The 20,611-nt window shown below is 37.0% G+C and overlaps 1 protein-coding gene across 1 annotated transcript in view; it reads right to left on the bottom strand.

Moving 5' to 3' along the window:
- The window catches only part of PHTF2 (putative homeodomain transcription factor 2), a gene marked incomplete in the record, with an annotated part of 66,974 nt that overhangs the window by 41,413 nt on the left and 4,950 nt on the right, over nt 1–20,611 (bottom strand). The window contains 1 exon segment of the mRNA XM_072401727.1: nt 3,238–3,308. Within this exon segment, the coding sequence (XP_072257828.1) occupies nt 3,238–3,282 (45 nt within the window).

Raw genomic sequence — 20,611 nt, 5'->3', positions numbered from 1 at the left:
GCTTAAGACAGCAGCTAATACATTCTTTGGGTACAAGAAAATGTATGGACCAGGCCATATTCTTTTTTCCAATAAATACCATTCCTTTAAGATAATGCTAGTGCTGGATGTTTCTGTTGAAAACTGACTACAATCAATGCAGTAAAAACCATTAAAAAAATAAAGCCACACTAAAACTTTATCTGCCGGATAGAGAATTACGTTTTTAGAGAAAGTTTGGATTAATACAATCGTTTCAATACAATTAGGCAATTGCTTTCTTTTTATTTGGTTTAAAAACTGTAATCTAACACACACTTATCAGAAAACAAACATGAACTTAAGATAAAAAAGTTCAAATGTCAATGAATAGTCCTAAACCTTGGCAACAGCAGTGGAAACAATCAATATTTTATGAAGCATTTCTTTCCCATCCCAGTTAGCTTTCCAATTAAGGCTTTTACATTCTGATATTTTAGGCAAATGAAATGGGAACGTTTGTGGTCATTAACAAAAATTAGTTTTGCATAGACATACATCTCATCATTATAATTTGCTTATATCTTTTTATATTCTGAGAGCATCTATTTCCAAGCATGTTACATAAGGGCTAGTTTTTGGTCTTGGAAAATATCTTCAGATAAGATTGTCTATGACAGATATATTTTTGTAGAAGGGGTCCTGAAAAGATCAAATCCAAGACTCAAAGGAAACCACTTTGCCCTCTTTTTGTTAAAAAGACGTTAAAAAAAAAAAAAAAGTCTCACAGGCAGCTAATCAATCAACTTTGGTTGGAAAGAATTTAGAGATAAAATCTAGGAATACAAGTTTTACATTCAGGGATACAAATAATGTTGGGTGAGCAATGTAAATCTGCACTGATGAATATTTATTCTCCTTACATACTTATTACCTGGTAAGAAGTGGTTCAATAGTACTAACTGGACAACTAAAATGAGTGTGACCCAAGCCACCCACCAGCTCCACACAAAAGAGGTCAAGGCTCCAATACTACATAGGGTGCCTCCCCATGGGAGACCTCCTGCTCCTAATTGGATCATCACAGAGGGATATGGTAAAATAATCCACCACTTGTGATATTTAATAGGTAGCAGGTTTCTTTATTGCTGCACTTATAGGGAAGTGTGCCGTTTCCTTATCAGGGAGGGCATGTCACACGATGGATGCATGTGCTTCCTGATTTGGGGGCCTGCTGCTCCCTCTGCTTTAACTGGTAGGTTAATTGTGTGGCATGAACTGGGTCTTGAATCAGACTGCTCTCTCATCTAATAATAAAAGTGTCACTTTTAAACCTATTTCAAAGAACCCAGACAAATATAAAAGTTTTTTTTAATGTTATTGCTCACAGTGCTAACTGTTCCCTATTTGAATAATAATAATAATAATGGGATAAACCATTTTATGTGGGCCCATTATTCCTAAATATTGGCTTTAGCCTATACTGCGCATTCCAAGTACTGGTAAAGTGCCAAATATGATTTTTCTGTTTTTGGGTTTAGATAGTTTTAGGGATACTAAAGATATGTTCTGAGAACTGGGAGACCCACATGAAAAACTAGCAGTGAAATAGCCTAGAGTTAAGCTGTGTACACACTTGCAATTTTTGTCGTTGGAAAGGATCTTTCACGATCCTTTCCAACGACAAGGGGCTGCAAGATGCATGAACGATGCTGTACATACAGCACCGTTCATGCTCTATGGAGAGGGGAGGGGGGAGAGCGACGGAGCGGCACCCTGCTGCGCGCTCTCCCCATCCCTTTCATTACGATCGGCTGCCGTCCATCGTCCGTGGATCCGGCAGGTCGGTCGTCCGGAGGATGGACGACACCGACTGTACACACGGAAGATTTTCGCCCGATAATTGGCCGATGCCGATTATCGGGCGATAAAAATCTGCCGTGTGTACGTAGCTTAAGACATCAAAAACAAGATAATATACTGGATTAATCTGCCAGACAAAGTACAAGAGCTGTTGTGTTAGATAAGCAAAAAAAAAGTTGCTACATCTATTCACTCTTGATCATTTCAATGACTAAATCAATTGAGATATTGCTTGCATAACTGAATATTTACAAAGTGAACAACTTTCGTCTTGCCCATGTGAGTACATTACAAATGCATATTGTTCTTTTGTGCCTATTAAAGGTTCGCAATAAATTCCATGTGAGCAATTACTGCCTTCAAGTACACCAATCATCCATCTGGATTACACATAACTGACTCATTGTTTTTATTATTCATCTTGACATCAAGAAAAAGACATGGGACAAACAATGAGTAATATTTAATGCCAAAATCCTGCACGGAACATTGAATACGGCAGTGATATGGATAAATAAAAATTAGCTGACTAGGCTTTTAAACCTGTTATTCAAAGTACAAACACATTTGATCTGAAGTAACTGTAAGGATCATCATTTCAGTTCTTGTCATGTAATGATCTGCTATCAAAGCTTTGAGAATTGAACTATTTTCTCATCTTGTAAAGTTGAGAGAGACATGAAAAATACTGAAAATACTTGAAGTGAAATTGAACTAGATTTACTGAAAACTCTAAATGAGAGGTCTGGCCACTCTGTTAGCCCTCTACCATTCAGCGAATGTACGGGTTATTACAACAAAAGTGCTTTCTAGAAACATATAAGTTTGCTTCTGGCAAGCTGGAATGTTTGTATCCTATGCAGAAAGAAGCAACAGTAATCAGTTGGGGAAACCCATCACAGACCACTATCTGTCAGGCTCATCAGAAACCTACAAACATATAAATGCTCACTGATCTGAATTTCAATAGCTGGTTTAGTAATTTATTCACCAGAATACCTAAAGTCTGATATTAGTCTAAAAAAACAATTAGCATTTCTCAGGTAATTACAATTTCTTTTAATTAGGTTTAATTCCCAGAATCTACCAAACTACTAAATGCTAGGAGCTGGGTATAGCAGGCAAAGTATATGAGGAGTCACAACTTTCTTTTTAGTTTAGGAAGCATGGTGCTATGCATATTCTCTTTCACCAGGCACTAAACTAGCTGGGGAAATTCAGCACACACCAGAGTAGTTACCCCCAATACTTTAATGTAGGTTTAATCTTTATGATAATGTTATTTTAAAAAAAAACATAGATAGTAACAACTCAGAACTATATAATGGCATATCATGCCATTATATCTACTGATTTTAGATCATCAAAATACTAAATACTTCATAAACAACAAACCACTAGAAACTGATCACTTACCTTTTTCTGGTACCAAACTATTGCATCTGTTACCTTGGACGCCATTTATTCTAGACATTTGACATCTTAGGCTGCAATGAAAAAGAGACAGGCTTACTTCCAGCTGCTGTTGATCGGGTACTCTGATGATGTATGAATAAATAGCTCAGCTACCTGCACACCGAAGGGTGTGCGCAACTACTTATATTACACTCTCCCTCATTACTATTTTAAAAATGTGTCTCCAAGCATGTTACAGCTTGAAAATTATATAGATAGGTTGATTCATGACATAACGTACACAAAAAAAATTCAAAGGAACAAATCCAGACAATAAATTTGTGTTCATCAATACCATACCAATATATGCTTAAAAAGAAAACAAAAAAAATAAAAAAAAACAGTCTTTGTTGTGTATACAGCAACTTCCTATATTTTCACATCATAACATAACATAAAAAGTTGTGATATCTGATTGTAATAAAAAAAATCAGATGACATAAAAATTTAAAATGATATTATATCTTAAGCATATTGGTGACAAATATGAAAACTGTACACATATGAACTGGCCCTTAATAAACTGACATGACAAAACCATATAGAAATATTTTTATTTTTTTTATTTATTTTTTAAGTTTAGATTTAGCTTTAGCCTTTTTTCTGGACATTTGTCATGGATTCCCAAAAGTATCATATAATCGTGTATAGTTATAAAATTCAGTGGTGCTTTGAAGTATAATATTAAGAAAAAAACATTTTTTAATGTTTTAAGATTTATAGGAAAGGTGTTCCCACTGGAGAGAACTTAAAATGTTTGTTATGAAAACAAGAGGGGGGGACTCCTCTATTTCCTGGGTTTTCAAGACAAAAATAAAAGGGAAATCTCCTCAACAGGACACAGACGAAAAAAAAAAAAAGTAACCAAAAAAATATTAAAAAGCATTTTGGCTTTACATACACTTTAAAAGGATTCTTTTTATAAAGCAAGAAATCTGGCATTCCATCAAACATTATCTGGTGGGAGTCAATTACTGCCTTTCAAACGCATGGCTTTAAAACATACCTACTGCACGCATCCCAGGAGGCTTCCGGCTGCTCCTTCTGCATATGCCTGATTTCAAGCATACGCAGAAGGGGCTTTTTTTTTACGTAAGGGGGAAAAATGCCGATCTTACACATGTACCCCACCCCTACCAATTACAGCAGGCTACGTAACTGGATCGTGTGCCTGAGCAGTTCAAGATCGGGTTACGTAGCCGGAAGAAGTTGGAGGTAGATAGTGGTGGCCGGCGCAGAACAAAGGTAGGTTCCAGGACAGCGCAGGACCAGAAAGAGGACAGCACTGGAGAAATCCGAGGCTCTGAGGAAGGAAAGGAGAGTGTGAGTTTTTTGGTTTGGTTCCGCTTTTGGTATTCCTAAGTGCTCTTTAGTTTTGCATTGAGTAGGGAAGATGTACAATCTCAGATGTGTTTTCACTGTATTTTGTTGATGGGAATACTTACCCCATGATTTGCCCTGGTGTCACTGGGACAAATATATAACATATATGGCTTTGTCAACAGCCCAGAGTTGTCATGTTACCTAGAAGATGGCGGTGATGGGGCAGTGGAGAGTAAGAAGTACCATCTGCCTAATGTCTTTCCTGTAAAGTATATAGCGAGATAGGAGTATAGCACCTGGCAGAAAACAAGTGATTCACAGTGCTAAACAATGCATATGGTCATTTTAAATTGCCAATGCCCGCTTGGATGGTCAGCTTGTTGTGGACTCCGCGTTTCCATTTTCCCTAACTACTGTTATCAACCAATGGTCACAATACAAAGCTCTGTAACTTTATACCAATTCAACTCTTTGTGGGTGGTCAGAACAGCATGTAGATTTATCCTATATTCAGGGGGCATGTACAGGAATCACTGTGTATGTGAGTAAACAGAAATAAACTTCCTTAAAAATATTCAGCATATAACAAGTTACAGATTTACACAAAGTTCTGAAATCACAAGAAATAAATGCCAGCTCTGAAATTATAAGTAAATGCACTTTTCAGTATAAAATCTAGACATCTTGTAATAGAAGCCTAGCTGACAAATGGAATTTGTAATTATGGCATGAACTCATAACTAGCAATCTTGCAAGAGTATTTACAAAACACTGGACACATACCATGGCTACAATGTTTATCACATGAAAAGAAGTTTTGTACAAAAACATGTCCAAATTGGAAAGAACACAACTCAGGCCCATGTTAACCCACACAGAACAATTTTCACAAAACAAAACTTTTATACCTAGAGGAGAATGTAAATGTATTTTGTACCAAAGATGAATGTTCATGATTGTTTATGGCAAATGTTAGCATTTATATAAATGACACCCAACACTGTTTATTGCTTCTGTGCACCAGTCAAGTCTGAAACTTTTAAAAAGTCATGTTCTATTGGTACAATACAAATGCAAACACAATGCAGGACCCTAAGGGAAAAAACTATGGCCCTATAAACTCAACAGTAGACTGCATACACGGATTTTAAAGAGACAAACTGTTCTGCCCCTTGAAGTAGGAATATAGAACCCTCTGAGTCGTAGACTCGCTGTATCCTGCAAAGATAGTTTCCGGGAATAGGAAATCCCTGTACCCATTACACAGAGTGTGGGGACAAATATCTGCAGGCCCCTTTAATAAGGCGTTTAAGATTCCAAATAAGCCCCCCAAAACACTTGGTCTCATTGAGGGGAAAAGTCCCCCTCTCTTTACCAAGGGTGGCAAGCAGTAAAAATACTCTCAAATGCTTGCAAAAACCTATGGTCTAAACATGGCATAAGGAGCTTTGTCTGGCAGTTTGTGAGTGGTAGACTTTAAAGCTGTTGCCAAGGTAACAACTGGCTCCCATTAGTTTTGTTTATTTTGCCAAATGCTTCCAGAGTGGCAGGAATGCTGCCACAGTGATTGCACTGGCTGGTGGTCATCAGGGGTTGTGTCACCAATGAAATCACTATGCCATATTACATTTGGAAAGCCTTCCAATGGTCATTTCAAAAGGATTTCTGAAAACTTCAAAAGAACTCTTACTAAGCCCATAGCTAACTGAATAAGGGTACATTCATCCATCACAACAATGGGGGACAGTGGTGTATGTAAAGATGAATTCACACTAGCATTGTTTTGATGGGTATCCTTAAAACAGGATTGACATTTGTGAAAATTACCATTGCCATTCATTTTGTTCAGATGCTACATGTAATGGCCAACAAATGTTTGCTGCCAAATAGTCTTTAGAGACTTGAATCAGAACTGCTTTTAAAAGCGTTAGGAATCTTTTTTTCTTTTATGTGGTTTTAGGTGTCCTGGAGGATTATATTAATCCTAAGGACAGTGAAGACCTCCATGCAATGGAGTGAAGAGAATGGTGGGTTGGCAAGAGCATTAAAATCCTTTTTACAGGTAGCCTATGCAAAAATGAGCAAATCACCATTTCCATGCAAATGTTAACCCCACTAAAAGGGTAGTTTTGCATTCTTCCAGGAATTAGGCTTTAAGATCAGCATCACCAAAGAATACATTCTATGTGTTTCGGGTAAGCAATGTATTCCTACATATAAGTTTATTTGAGGCGCAGGCATTTAAAGTTTTACTTTCTTGGAAGAAAAAATAAAAAGCCACCCACACTAATAAAAAGTGTTTCACAATACTGAATTCCGAAAGAAAACATGCAAATGACACAGAGTTTTGGGTATGTCACCACAGCAAAAACGATAGAATGAAATGAAGCTGTCATATATACAAGTGGCTGCCAAAGGATTTAGCAGGGATCCTTCAAAAAGAAACTACTACATGCATATCATATCAATATTTATTTGGCCTTCCACCTACAAATTTATTCAAAAGTTAAAAAAAAATGTTTACACATGCTGTAATGGCAGTCATGTGTTCCAAGTGAAAACAAACTAACTGGCCCACAACTCTGGAGATATTGCAATGAGATCAAAAACACATGGAATACCTTAACAATGTCCTTCGGCAATAATGTAAAGTCTGAAACAATCTGGGGTCTCTTTATCAAGCAGTGAATCTGACATTCACTGATGGAGAATCTTCCAAGTCCATGTGTTTATAAACAGACCCTCTAGATTTACCTAATGACTCAGAACAGACTTTTAAATAATAGAAAATTTAATTGCACTACTTTTTAAAAGAGTTCTAACAATAATGGTATCCATTAACACTTGTCTGCATTTTACATTACTGCAACAAGCAATAGAATAACCAATTTTTTTATTTGAGATTATGAACATTGTCTTCTCTGTATGCACACCAAAGTACAGTATCATCTATTTTATTGCTATTTTCATTTTTAATAGGTTTTACATGGGGGGATGCCAACAATGGTTCATAATTACTTTTTACGAAAGGCCTGCTTTAATTTCATGGCAAAGAGATTCCAAATTCTATGTTTAGTTGTACTGTAAACATGTTAGTACAGAGGTTGCATATAACATACAGTAATATTAATCATTAGACTAAGAAATAAGTTACAATTTGTATATACTATATATACACTACTTTCTCTGCATGAGGAATATATTCATGGGTGGTAGAACTTGCATACTGAGACTACCTAGAACAGATTCTAAAATAAAAGTTAAGCATTTTAAAGTAAATACACAAAGAAAATAAACTTCAGACTCAGCCTTCTTCAACACTCCCTCAGGCCAATCTTTACAATTATAACTAGCACATAAAAACATCAGGTGGGGATCATTTAATTAACTTGCTTTCCAAAACAGAAGAGAGCTCTTTCAGTATGTATTTGTAGACTTACCAAGAGATGTGTCTGAGATTAAGCAAGTAAGAAAATGCAGTGGATGCAGTTTCTTTACCAAGACACAGATAAAATTACATATCCAGTTAGGTCACAAGTACTTGGCAGCTTTCTGCAAGTTCTGCATCATCAACCTAGTGTTTTTTCAGTCTGTGGACATTACAAATCAGCATTTCAAACATAACTGCTACCCATGGATTTTTTTTTTTTATTAACACAAATAAGTTGTAAATGAAACCAAATCAACTATGCTATACTATATGTTATATATTTTTAGATACTATATATCTAAAACAGTAAAAAAAAAAAATCTTTTGGTGCAAAAAGAGGCACACAACTTTCCATGGTGTCCAATCCTTTTAACAGCCAGGTCCATATGGAATTATTTGACATTTTTTTATTTTAGTGTGTAATAGTAAGGCATGTTCAAACCAGGGGAAAAAAATTCAGATGGACATGTTTCGTATGTACTATATTCATGGTAATAAATAGAAACAGCCAAGTATAGAAACGATGGCCGTTGTAGGGAAAGCCTCATATATAGTGCTGTTCAACAACAGCCTTCCATCAAACTAACACTATTCCTCCTGGCCCAGCCACCTCCTGCCCAGTAACTTCTCCAAGTTTCCAGTTTACTTATCTTCCCTAAACTAATAAATAGCAGATAAGTGCAAAAACGTGGTTTAGAATACAACAGCAGGGAATCAAATTATGAAAATAGCTCATCAGATTGGTTGATCCACATATTTTAGTGTTTTCCCCAGCCCCTTTTAGCACTTTTTAGTAACCACCTGACTGTTTTTGGGTGGTTACTGAAGGGATGGGTCACAATACTGAGGCTGCCACTCGCCTACAGCCAATCAAGATGGCTGAAGATCATCTCCAGAAATAAAAGAACAAGGAACGGATAGGATTGTAATGTGGCTATTGTTCCATTTTAAAGTTAATAGATCCCGAAGTACTACTGGATAGTATTTGACATGCATGTTAATAAGTATCTTTCAAAAAATGAAAATATGTGGTTATAGCTTTACCTATGGTTAACTTTTAAAATTGTCTCTTTGATAAGTTACCTCCTATTATGATTCTATGGTTCAGCAAGTGTAGGGGCTATGAAGAAAAATACTCTTACCCAATTCCTCCCTCCCTGGCAGCTGGTGCGCTCCTATGGTCAAGGAACATGGTTGGGCCCTCACTGTCCACATATAGTGCAGGAACAATGGTGCTGCAATGTACGTGACAGCTTTTGGGAGAGGGCTGTGAGTGACTGGTGAGCTGCAGGGGGACAGGCATCCGAAAAAGTGACATTTGTCAGAAACAATAAAGCAGGTATATTTTTTGGTTACAGTTTCATGAAATAAACAAGCTTATTAGTGCTTTACTATAGAAGCTATCCTGACAATACCAAAATCATTCACTGAATAGCAAAAGGAAAGTATAACATAGAGAAGATATCCCTAACGGACAGATTATCTGCGAATAGTCAGGCAAATTATAGGTGGATAACTGCCATGCCTCAAAAACAAGAATGAGCAGAAATTTGTAGATATTGCTCCTTGCAACATTTAAATTTTTTTACTGCTTGTAAACTCTAGTAAACTCACATAAATGCTATTGAAATCAATGGGAGCTTTAGCATGCGTTCACAAGGGTTTATACGCTTTTAAAAACTGCTTCCATTGAAAATGAATGGACGCGTTTACTGAGGTTTAAAAGAGTTTTAAATGCCTGCTTTAAAATCCTAGAAACTCTTACAAACCCACCAAAAAGCAATACGGGCTTTTATAGGCATTTATAGGCTTGCTTTTTTATAACTCACATAAACTCATTCAAAAGTGGTATGGGAGTTTATAAGAGTTAAAAAACAAAAAAGTCCCTGTAGACTAGGCCTTAGTGTTGTTACTTTACAGAAGATAGTTGGCTTTAGAAGAATTTTCTAGTCCACTTGTATCCTTATATTGACCAGTGGGGATCACCTTGCTGCCTGGCATTCCTAACAATCAGCTGTTCCCTATATTTTACAAAGCAGCTCTCAACATGACAAAGTTCAACTTGACCTTTCTATACACTGAAATGAGTTTTCATACCTGAATCTACTTTGCACAGCAAGGGTTTGTTTATTGTATAGGAGTGGAAATGACAATGTGCCAATGTTAACTTCGGCAGAAAACAATTTGACTTCAACTTCAGTGATATATTACAGGTTGACAATCCAAAATCTGGCCATCGATAATCCGGATCCTTCAATTTCCCAGAATGAATTTTGGATCGCATTTACAATACAGGGACTGCAGTACACTGGTTGGCCACTAATGTTTTCATGGAGCTGTTCTGCAGAAACAGCTGTTAGGTCTCGCTTGCTAAACTAAATACACGCTGAGAAGTCCCTGGAATTGTGCCAGATGTCCGCGGTGCTGCGAGAGGAAGACTGGTCTGTGTGTGGAGGTAAGTATAAAAAAAAAATCTGGAATTTTCAAAAAACTCCTCAGATCCAGAGGTTGCCGGATTTTTGAATGTCAACTTGTATCAGGAAAAATGTCATGGCGGGGCAAATGAGACAAGGAAAATGGGCCCTTCATCCAGAAGTGTTCCGGCTCCAGGTAAACAGGTGGGGGCTGCTTCAGGTAAATCTATTTAGCCAAAGTGGAGAACTTCTACTCCCGGGAAACAGGAGATCATCTAGTATGATTAGATGCCATGGCTCCCTAATGGAACTTCACTCTAGTTTATGTTTCCTCCTACAGGGAGGAACTACCGTGTTTCCCGATGATAAGGCATCCCCATCAAATAAGCCACCCCCCGATTTTTGCTCAAACAATTAAAACAAAGCACCCCCCGAAAATAAGACATCCTCAGATACCTGATACTGTGTGCCTCTGTAAGCCTCCTCGATGCTGGCTGCAGTGCAGAGTGAAACTGAAAGTAACTTCAAAGGACAAGCAAGCTGCTGATCCCTGCCCTAACAGAGTCTGTTACCCGGCGAGTCAGTGATCAGAAGGGGACAATCAATGGCACATGAGTGATCAGAAAGGGGACAATCAATGGCACATGAGTGATCAGAAGGGGACAATCAATGGCACATGAGTGATCCGGAAGGGGACAATGAATGGCACATGAGTGATCAGAAGGGGACAATCAATGACAGACAGTGCCTTATTATAAAGGAAACAGGGTATTGGGGAAAATTAAGACAGAACCCTGCAAAGGCAGTCATTGTAGTAGCTCTCTTGTGGCCAAAGAACCAGGTTACAGCCAAGCGTGGCATAGGATTCCCCATACATCCTGCTCATAAACCTACTATAACAGAACCAAATACTGCATTCCCATCCAAAAAACCTCATTGAGTGGCCCGGAAAAAATGGAGCCTGTAAGATAAAAGGTACAAGGGCTATTTATAAAAAAAAAAAAAATAGATTACATTTTGTTATTGGCCTCCTGCTAAACAAGTATTGCTGGAAATAGTAGCTCAGTTTTGGATTTTCTGCAGGAAAAAAAGGAAACCAGAAAAAAGTCCAGCTGTTAGAACTTTGAAGGTTCAGAAGCCTGATGGTCTAACTGGACATGCCAATACTTGAATTTAACGACCGTACACACGAACGATGTTCAACGATCGTCGTCCAATCCGATCCGCCGGTCCGGTCGTTCGTTTCCAACGACTTTCCTCGTTCGTCGGCGTCGTTGGTTACTTTTTTTACGAACGATTTTTGCCCAATCGATCGTTCGTCGTTCGTTTTGAACGATAAAAATTGGAAGTGTGTATGCACCTTTACAGGCCCCCCTTTTAAACCTATTGCTGAAATGACTATTAAACACTTGACTATACTGGCTTTTCTCACTGCAATCAAATCCACCAGGACTATAAGGAAAATCCATGTCCTATCAAAGAAGCTTTTATCAGCGGTCAACTATTGGAAAAATTTAGTTCACACCTGTCCTTGTACCCAAGGAGAGGAGATAAGGAAAATGCAAAAAATGTGAAGGGCAGTTAACAATAAAAACCTGTCCAAAGTTTTAAACTTTTCCCACTACACTTAAAGCAGACCTATGACAAAATTTTTACTTTATATAAAAGGGTATGTAAGGTAAAAAATATCTGGGGAGGGGTAGCTTGCGCAGTGTCAGATCAGGTGACATAGGCAGAAGTTGGAAGAAGAACAAATAGGATGGTGCTGCCTGGCGCTTCCTTCACGTCAGTACGAGGGCGGATTACAAGACGGCACAGAACCCAATCCAGGAAAGCTCTGGAAGCATCAAGGGATCTGCTGAAATATAGGTGAGGGAGTTTGTTTGTTTTTCTTTAAATTTAGTTCTGCTTTAAAGTCAGGTTTCAAATTCAGCTATAATTGAGCCTTAAACACTTTCCAAATCTAAATCCAATCAATAAAATTGCATCCTTTTTTAATTGTCAGGGTTCTGACATGGTAGCTTTTGGGAAGGGACCGATAACGATACGGTCATAGGATCCCATCAGTTCCTTTATGAATGTTACAATGTTGGAGGATGAATGAAATGGCTCCATATTTACAAATATCTTATACACAGACTATAATTAAAACTTGTATATGTAGCATAAGATTATTCAATGGTTAGCTGTTAAAAATCAGGAAAAAAGGACCTGTAAAATTCACATACCAGACATAAAAAAACACGCTGACTATTATTTGTGGTGTCTAGTCAATATGAGACAGTAGTAGACAACAGGGGAACATGCCAGGATTAAAAGAAATATTCGGGTAGAATGCCAAGTTTATATTCAGAGAGAAAGATGCTGCTAGCCATATCACATAGTTCCCAGGCAACAAAACAAAACAGTAATAACTATTTACCTACAACCACTATGAAGCAATGATTTAATGTTACAAAGGAGCAAAAATAAATGTTTTTGCCTTGTTGCATATGTAAACAAACATAAAGGGAGTCTGAAAATGTTAACTCTCAAAAGCATAAAAGACAATAAAACTAAGTATAAATGCAAAACAAACTCTCAAGAATAAAAAATGTCCAATCTCCTGAACACTTCTGTATTTTTATAAATATTCACAGCAGGTGGAAAAAAAATGGGCGCTTGAAAAAAGCCTTGAGCTTTTTATTTTATAAATATGCTACCATAAAAGATAAAGAGAAAAATCAGTAGTATATTGCATTACCACAGGAAACTAATGGGGAGGACATTCTGCATGCACAACCACTGAAAATATAGGGTTGGGGATAAGACTCCAGAAATGGTTGCTAGGGATCATTTTAGCAGCTCAGAAGTATTTGTTTCGAGGGATTGGGACAAAACAGGAAGCACCACCTTGCAAGTGGTACAATAGTCCTTGTAAATGAACATTGAGGGTCAGGTCTACTGAAGTAAAAAATTTAGCATCTGTATAAATCTTAGTTCTTCTAATTCTTCTAAGGATTCAAACTGTAGTGGAGCCAAGGTTTCTATGTCTGATCCAATAAAATGGCTGTAGGCTGATAATTCATCATTAGTAGATGTAGTAAGATCTTTCTGATTTGTTTTTTCAAAATTGTGCAGGTATTTTTGGTAATATGTGGGACAGCCCTGATGGTACCAGATACCATTTCATTTGGATTTTATAGGTAACATCAGTTCAAGAAGTATTACCTGTTTTCTGATATTTGTAAGGCCAGCTTGACAGGGATACTTGTATGTGTTTGTTTTCCTAGACCTTATATAAGGCAATTTAAAGTCATGGATGAACAATGATGTGCATTTTGTACTCATCTGTGGTCCTTACCCAAAGCCTCAAAATACAGCTATGACATAAGCTATTTTTATGTTAACTACTTAAAAACTAAATTTTTAATTTATACAAACCAGACTTACTTTGTAAAAGGTGTAAAAAAATCCCACAAGCAAATTCTGTTTATTAAAACTAAATCTCCACTCCAAAGAAAGCTTTTAATAACTCATTACTGTAAGCAAGTGATGTATAGCGGCCTTGAGGCCAAAGACCTGAAGATTACAAACATTTTGGCCATAGAAGGTGAAGTTTTCTTAACGGATTTACAGCTTTCGTTACTGTAACCCAAGGGAAAGTGCTTTGCCCAGTTATGCAAACAACTAATTGAGCTAGTTGTGCTGGCCAGTATTGGTGGGGATGCTGACCATCTAGCAAGGTGTGCACTGTAATTTGATAATTGATATTTGGGTGTGAATATCCACACAAATGCATTTTCATAATTATACTCATCCTTTCACATTTTTTTTTATGTGGATACAAAGGAGCTTGGAGGAGCAATGCCAAGCCTTAAGCTTTAAACTGTATTTATCAGGATTCAATTCACTAAATATATACTACAGAAAACAAAAAGAATTAAAATATAACAGAAACATATACAGTTATATACCATCAAACAACTAAAACCCATTGTGTTTGGAAACACCCCAGCTTATTAAAGAACATTGTATTTGAGTTGTTTTTCCGGGTATTGGTGTCATCTGAAAAGTATGTTTGTTGGCTTGTTAAGGAACATTGAGATTGTGATGTTTTTCTAATACTTGTGTCATTAGAAAACAAGTGGATGGCTGTCAGCAGGGCGTTATTCAAATGATGGCCACAATTCCCTGGCTTTAGGATTTATGTCAAGACCGTAAAAACAGAATACAAAGCCTTTGATCAGCAGTGGAAATGAAGAAGGTAATTGTAAGAAGATTAGACTTTGGGAGACTCGTGTCACGAATCACCTGTCAAAGGATGCCAGTTGTGAGGGAGGAGGAGGATTAGCACAGGGCTTACATGGGGTTTTTTTGAGTCACGAATAACCCAGAATTTGTTTAGGAAATCAAGATAAAATGGTTTCTTTACTTGTATTCTTTTATCCCGACATACAAGGAAAGAGGGAGATTCTGTTTCTATTTTTGCAGTAAAATTGTAAGAATTAAAAAAAACTTTTTATATGGTTTTTAAAATAAATTCTTAGTAGTCAAACCTAACATAAAAGTCGTAAAGTCCAGTGGAACATCAAAATTATATGTGACATATCAGTCTTTGTCTATATATTTTTTTATTTTTTATTTTCCCTCCAGTGTGTAAAATAAAAAAAAAAATCATGTTTGATTTGTGGTTTTGTAGCCAAATCTATGCCATGTTGGTACTAATAATCTCCATACCAAAATGATCTTTTATCCATACATTTATGATTATTTTGGAAACAGAGGTGTAAGAAATCAGGGTAAGGTATATGCACAAAACAAGGGTTTAAAAACAGGTCAAGTTATGTACATTTAGGGCACCTAAAAGTCCAGAATAGAAATATATTATGGACGTTGCCAACTGGCAAGTAGAACCAAGCATGTGCAATGCTGTCTAGTGTTTGTAACGCTAAAATAGGAGAGCAGAGTGTTTTGTTTGGCTCTATGAAATGCTATATGTTATACAAAGCTTTATCTCTATAAAGCCCTGCCATGTGTGGGTTGGAGCCATTTCGAATATCTGCTGTGAACACAAAAGAGGTCACTGTTAATTTTGGGATGGTTAGAGAGCATTTATAAATGCTTATTTCGAACAATTGATTAATATATATATATATATATATATATATATATATATATATATATACACTTTTATTAGGGGTTTCCAGTATTTATTGCTATCTGGGTCCTTTGTACACTGGCATTAAGACTGGGAGTATGGGAAATTCCACTTGTTTTAGGCAGAATGTAAAGAGGGAACAAGGAATATACATATATATATATATATATATATTTATACACTAACAAACACATATATACACACACACTGTGACATCCTCCTCCCTGCTATTCCACTAACCCGACTCTCTCCTCTACAATCTATCATGAAGGCTGCAGCCAGACTCTTCCATCCTTCCCTCCGCTCCTCTTCCGCTGCATCTCTTTGCAGATCTCTCTATTGGCTTCCATTTCACCTTAGAATCAAATTAAAGCTCCTGTGCTTTGCCTTCAAATCCTTCCACACTTCTTGTCCCACTTACTTTTCTGACCTGGTAGAAAAATACACCCATAGCCGCTCTTTTCCCTCCTCCAATGAGCTACTAATGACTTCCTCACTCATAACCTCATCACATGCATGGCTGCAAGACTTTTCTAGAACTGCCCCAACTCTCTGGAACGGTCTTCCTCGTCCTATTCGGCTTGCTCCTACTTTCTGCTTTTAAAAGAGTGCTCAAATTCATCTTTTCAAACTTGCCTACCCATTTTTCTCTTAAACCTTCACTACTTAGTCACCCTACCAATCCCCCCCTCCTCTTGGATTGTAAGCTCTTCTGGGCAGGGTTCGCTGCTCCCAGTTTCATTGTTTGTATCAGTCTGTCATTTGCAGCCCCAATTTAACGTACAGCGTTGCGTAATATGTTGGAGCTATAAAAATACAGTTTATTTTATATGTATATGTATATAAACATACATATATACACACACACATCTTAAAAGTATTCCTATGCTGTTTCAACTGATTTGCTGACATTAAAATAAAATAGTTTTGTAGAGATTGTCTCCCTATTTACAACATGCCAATCATGTTAAAGGTGCAACACATTTTTTATTGTGACAATTAACAACTGCATATCCCTTTCAGTATGTCTATATTAGCTTAACACATCTAGTCACTGTGTAAACTTGGATGGATTTCATTTGTGCACAGCATTCTTCATGTTGTGCCACAGATTCTCAGTTGGACTGAGGCCTAGAAGTTGACTAGGTCATTCCAAGACATTTAAATGTTTCTCTAGACCATTCCAAAGAATCTTTAGCACTGTTTAGGACCATTGCTTCTACATTAAACCCATTTATTCATCACTGGCAATAGCACTAACAAACAGTGATTTAAAAACTGAAAAAACAATGGCACAATGTTGCAAGACCAATACATTTTTGAGAGGTTTTAACCATGCCTTACTTATACTGTGGATGGCTCTTAGGTTTCCTTTAGATATACTATACGACCGGCTGGGAAAAGTAAAGCTACATTAGGTACAGAATAATAACACAAGGTAATGTTCAAACAGGTGGGAGGTCAGACACTCAAGAAAGGTTACAGAAACAGGAGACTATTGGAAGGTTAGTGTAAATAGCTTTCTCTGACATAACATTAAAGAAAATGCCATAAAGCAATAACAATCATCATGTGTTGGCCCAGCTTAGGTTTAGCTATAACAAGAACAGATGCAGGCAACAGCACAGGTTCTGCAGATGGCAAATTGTTACTTCATAAGCCCCTTTACCATGAGAATCCCACACTCACTCCCTGCTTTTTGGTTAATCAACAGTGAAATAGTTTGAGAGAAATAATATAAACTCCACAACTTTTAACAAGAAAACATGAAATTGATAGTAAGTTCACAGCGATGGTAGTAAGATAAGCCTATAGGTTAATGGACCTATCTGGGTCAACTTAGAAGAAACCATGGGAACGAGAAACAAATCTAGAAAAAAGCACTTTCAAAATAAATGCATTTGATGGAAAAACAAAACCAGATTTTTAGAAAAAAAAAACTGTGGAGCTATCATCCCCTTGTTATCAAGTTTCTATGATCTTGTGGTTGTACATTGGAATAATTCATATTAGAATGGTCACTTGTGGAGTACAACAAGCTCCATATTAGGCCCAGTAATGTAGGTGATGAAAATAAAGGTGTGCAATGGGGTTCATGTTCCTGGAGCTGTTCGTGGCATGGATCGTGATGATTTTGAATTGCAGGAAGATTGGTCAAAGTAATGAAAACTGCAATACAATGTTTCTAAATGCAAAATGATGCACTTTTGGGGAAAACATGTACAAAACCATAGATACAGTATTGGCGAGGACTAAAGAGGAAATACAGCATTAACAACACAAAAATAACATCAAGAGCACAGGAATACGGCATCAAACTAGAAGGATCAACGTTCATAACTAACCTTAGAAATTAATTTATAAGATGAGAGCAGCTGATCCTTGAAATGGAGCAAAGGAAGTGAAGCAGTGGACAGACTATATCTATTACTTATATCTAGGTTATAAAATATAAAAAAAAGAACACGCAGACTCAATTGAATATTTGACCTTTTACTGTGGTCACTCTTTTCTAGGTTTTGGTTTCAATGTAATGTCTCAGGGTTTGCTGACAGATTTAGCAAACCTGCCTTCAAATTTGCAGGTTAGTTCTGACAAAACATACTGATGGAGCGTCAGATGATAGCAATAACAAAACAGGAACTCCAGTGTGAGCACTGGTGACATTGTAAAACAAGAGAAGTAGTTTATCCAGGTGTCATGTTAGGCTATAACGCAATATCAAATAAATTACTCAAAAATAATTTCTCACACTCTCTGACCATTATATTTTGAGTGGTAAACTGATAAAAACAATGAATGATCTCTGGAAAACACAGCATCCCCCAAAAAATAGAAAGCAAACTGCACTCTCGAGTCCATATGATAAAAATGTCCATATAGGTGGAAAATCACTTAAAAGACAATCTGGGCCAATATAGTAATGAATAGAAGCCAATCAAAATCATGAATGAAACTTTTTGGATAAGCAGTCCAGGATGATCCAAATAAATGTATAACCTCAGAACACTGGATGGTCTGTTTAATGACTCTAGACAGGCCCTGACGATTTCAGACAGTAATTCTAATGCAGATTTTAAGCCAGATGTTCTCCCAGGGAGAATTTGGTTTAAATACATAAATACCATGGGCAGGATCCAGAATGGATTATTAGTATTACTATTATTAAACTGTATTTATAAAGCACCAACATAATATGCAACAGTTTACATTAAACAGGGCTTGCAAATGACAGACAGACAACGACACGAGGAATTTATAATCCAAAAGTTTTGGGAAAGTAGAGCACAATATTATTATTAACTTTTTTTTATAGCATTTAGTATTTTTATAGCAGTGACATATTACACAGCGCTTTACATACGTTCATAGTCATATCACTAACTAAAGAGGACAAGAACATATTGGTGATGAGAATACATTTGGTTGCCTTTATTCTTGAAATCACATGCAAAGGGAGTTGCAGTACTGTTTACTATGCCTGTTATTCAGTCACATGTTTCTGTCTTAAACTGAAAATGTGTTTTGTCATATTTTAGGAAGTATCCCTACCTGCAACATTAGTCATTAATCAAAGTTTTAATAAACATAAAACATGTGAACGTTGGAACAATGTAATAAATAAAATGCCCAGAACTGTCAGTGATTTACTGTAAACTGTGTCATTGGTGTATATTTTCTAGGAACACCAATATATATTCAGAGTTTAACTTGGGTAACTTTACCCAAATCAGGGGCTCAAATTTAGAAAGTGTGCATAATAGGCTGTGCAGGGTGTACAGCAAGACAAGAAGATTGTGCTATTAAAAAGTGTATAGCTAAAGATCACACAGGAAACCAACAGGACTACTGCAGCCACACTACTACTACTCAACCCAGGAGCCCCTGCACCGTCTAGTAATCCATGGACTATGCTTTGTTAACAAAAGGCCTTTGCAAAATGGCAAGGCCTTTAATCTGAATTTGATCAACATTACATAAAAAAAATGTTTAATTATGTTTTTCACATCAAGCATCTCGGGAGGCTATGGCTGTTCTTTCTGTGCATGGCTAATTTTGGACATGCTCAGAAGGGGCATTATTTTCACTAAGGGAAAGATATGCTGTTCTCAGGCATGCGCAATGAGATTGGCTCTCTTTTTTCCCCCCTGCACAGCAGGCTACATCACCAGATGTCATACCTGCGCAGTGCGAGATTGGGTGACATAGCAAGAAGACAAGAAGTAGGCGGAAGAGGTGCCAGGCCCAAGAGGAAATCTAGGTCGACGCAGGACCGGATCAAGGGAAGGACCAGCGCTGTCGAGGGATCTTATGGATTAAAGGTGTGTTATTTTTATTTACAGTTTAGTTCCGCTTTAAGATTTTTATCCCACATGCATGCTAACCACACTATTCCGCTGCCTTGCAATTAACAGTAGTGTCAGTCTGCCTACTACACTCCTCCCAATTGAAGGTATATTCAGGAGCCTGAAAACACAGATGCTACAAAGACAGTAGCTTAGTTTTGCAGCTGATGCTACAATCTAGTCAAGCATATATCCCTTGTTTTAAAAATAAAAGTAGACAGACATTTCTGATTTAGTGAATTTAGTGATTTTTGCAGCTCATAAACCAGACTTATCACAATAATACAAATATTGTATGCACAGTGCACAGTTTTAGGCATTTATGCATCTCATGATTCACACTGCTAATGTTGTAGTTTTGAAGTTAATGTTCTTGTTCAAGTCAAAAGTGCTCCAACTTAAAAGTCCAACTGCAATCCACTTGATGCCAGAATTTCACTTAAGGTTTAAAATGCATATAGTCACCTTGGTACAGCAGTGTGAGCTATGAACGTGTCCTTCAGACCTGGGAATGTTTGCAATAACAAAGCCTATTTTAGGATCCCAGTGGTACTTAACCAACTAGTTCCTTATGTTGCAGCAAACCTACCACCTACGGTGTGGGAGTAAAGGAAAATAAAAGGGATTGCCTTTGCTGATCTACTTATTAGAATATTAACTGCCTGGATTCTACAACATCAAT

The sequence above is a fragment of the Pyxicephalus adspersus genome, chromosome 2 (genome assembly GCF_032062135.1).
Source record: "Pyxicephalus adspersus chromosome 2, UCB_Pads_2.0, whole genome shotgun sequence".
NCBI classification, from domain to species: Eukaryota; Metazoa; Chordata; class Amphibia; order Anura; family Pyxicephalidae; genus Pyxicephalus; species Pyxicephalus adspersus.
This window is presented reverse-complemented; position numbering and strand designations above follow the sequence as displayed.